At 35.8% G+C, this 2500-nt stretch overlaps 1 protein-coding gene across 1 annotated transcript in view; it reads right to left on the bottom strand.

Annotated features, from left to right (window-relative positions):
• LOC144980602 (myosin-VIIa-like) overlaps positions 1-2500 on the bottom strand; it is a 70365-nt gene that overhangs the window by 50312 nt on the left and 17553 nt on the right. Inside the window, exon 2 of the mRNA XM_078928282.1 lies at positions 656-874. Within this exon, the coding sequence (XP_078784408.1) occupies positions 656-874 (219 nt within the window). The remainder of the gene's footprint in view (positions 1-655; positions 875-2500) is intronic.

Here is a 2500-nt window from a genome sequence, read left to right as displayed (position 1 = left end):
AAACAAAGAAACAAACAAACAGACAAACAAACAAACAAACAGGCAAACAAACAAACAGACAAACAAACAAACAAACAGACAGACAAACAAACAAACAGACAAACAAACAAACAGACAGACAAACAAACAAACAAACAAACAGACAAACAAACAAACAAACAGACAAACAAACAAACAAACAAACAGACAAACAAACAGACAAACAAACAAACAAACAGACAAACAAACAAACAAACAATTTACCTGTCTCTCTAAAGTGTTCAACTCGTGGTAAAACAAAGAAACAGACAAACAAACAGACAAACAATTTACCTGTCTCTCTAAATTGTTCATCTTGTGGTAAAACAAACAAACAAACAAACAAACAAACAGACAATCTCTCTAAAGTGTTCAACTTGTGGTAAAACAAACAAACAAACAAACAAACAATTTACCTGTCTCTCTAAAGTGTTCAACTCGTGGTAAAACAAACAAACAAACAAACAAACAAACAAACAAACAGACAAACAGACAATTCACATGTCTCTCTAAAATGTTCAACTTGTGGTAAAATAAATAAACAAAAAAAAAACAATAAAACAAGCAAACAAACAAACAAACAAACAGACAGATAAACAAACAAACAAACAAACAAACAGACAGACAACCAATTCACCTGTCTCTCTAAAGTGTTCAACTTAGACTTTCCGGCAAACCGCAAGGGGTCATCGCCAGAACTCTTCCTGTGACTGGTCTTCTTGCTCCCTCGCTTGCCCTTCTTCTCGTCGTTGTAATGGGACATTTCAGACACGGAGTAGGCATCATCTGCAATGTCATCGCCGAACGCCGAGATGGCGGAGTGGGTGGTCGTGATCTTTTGACTGCTGCGTCTCTCCTTGAAAGAAGAAGAAGAAAAAAAAAAAAAAAGGAAGAAAATAAAAATTTAGCAACAGTCAAATAAATTATTATGTCTGCCGGCTGGCAGTAATGGAGGTTCGAGGCGGATGCTTTAACTTTAAGCAGATCGGTCTACTTGAAATTAGAAACAAATTGTAGTTTTCAGGGGTAGTAACTCAATAGACATTATAACTACCCTTAAAAATGAGAAATTTCATATTAAATACATTAAATTAATGCTTTAAAATCCTTTATATACTATCTATGATCACAAAACTTCGTTTTCAACAAATTTATAGAATTAAAGATCTTTACAGAATTGTCCATTATAAGGACCCACAAATTCGTATTTCTACGAAATTTTCATAGTGGTTGGCAGGACTGCCTTACCGCCCAATGGCTCCATGAGGATTAAGTAGGTGAACAAAGAAGGACAAAAAGTGTGACTTAGCATCTCTGTAACGGCAGTTTTGGAGGAGTAGTAAGAATAGGGGTAGGAGGGGGAGTAGGAGAGGGGGAAGGAGGGGTAGGAGGAGTAGGAGGAGGAGGGGAGTAGGAGGAGGAAGGGGAGGAGGAGGAGGGGGAGGAGGAGGATGAGAAGAAGAAGAAGAAGTAGTAGTAGTAGTAGAAGAAGAAGAAGAAGAAGAAGAAGAAGAAGAAGAAGAAGAAGAAGAAGAAGAAGAAGAAGAAGAAGAAGAAGAAGAAGAAGAAGAAGAAAGAAGAAAAGAAGAAGAAGAAGACAAAGAAGAAGAAGAAGAAGAAGAAGAAGAAGAAGAAGAAGAAGAAGAAGAAGAAGAAGAAGAAGAAGAAGAAGAAGAAGAAGAAGAAGAAGAAGAAGAAGAAGAAGCCTACACTATCAATGAGAACTCGAATAGCAGAACTGATGCTTCTCCAAGCCAAATTGTGTAAGGATATCGTGCATTCGAATGGGAATGTAGTCATAGTTCATTTGGGTATCTCTCTCTCTCTCTCTCTCTCTCTCTCTCTCTCACACACACACACACACACACACACACTCTCTCTCTATCTGTGTGTGTGTGTGTCTCTTTCTTTCTCTCTCTCTCTCTCTCACACACACACAAACACACACACTCTCTCTCTCTCTCTCTCTCTCTTTCTTTCTTTCTTTCTCTCTCTTTCTGTCTCTCTCTCTCTCTTTATATATATATATATATATATATATATATATATATATATATATATATATATATATATTAATATTGTTTTGATCATTCGCTCTCATCACTTCCTGATGAGAGCGAACACTCAAAACAATATTGTAGAAGTTGGTCACAATTATAATTGAAATATTCTATAAATATCTCCTTTTATCAAAATATTGAGCACTATTATTTTGTTAATATATTATTATAACCAGCCATGCTTGAATTTGCACAGCTGATCCAACTTTCCACAAAGACTTTCTTACCAATGATGGTAATTTAGGTTACGCAAAAACGTAAGGATAACTAAAGACAATTATGATTTTTTCAACAAGTTTCACGCATGAAATATTATGTTGTTCACCTCCCAAACCAATAAACAGTTCATTGTTGTCTTCCAACAGAAGGACAAAAGCGCCATAGTCGGAAATCTGTTCGAATTATTTAAGGATTTGATTTAT

This window comes from Berghia stephanieae, chromosome 10 (assembly GCF_034508935.2).
Source record: "Berghia stephanieae isolate SIO BIC M18660-M18661 chromosome 10, UCSD_Bste_1.3, whole genome shotgun sequence".
NCBI lineage: Eukaryota > Metazoa > Mollusca > Gastropoda > Nudibranchia > Aeolidiidae > Berghia > Berghia stephanieae.
Note: the sequence above shows the minus strand (reverse complement) of the source record. Positions and strands in the feature narration are given on the sequence as shown.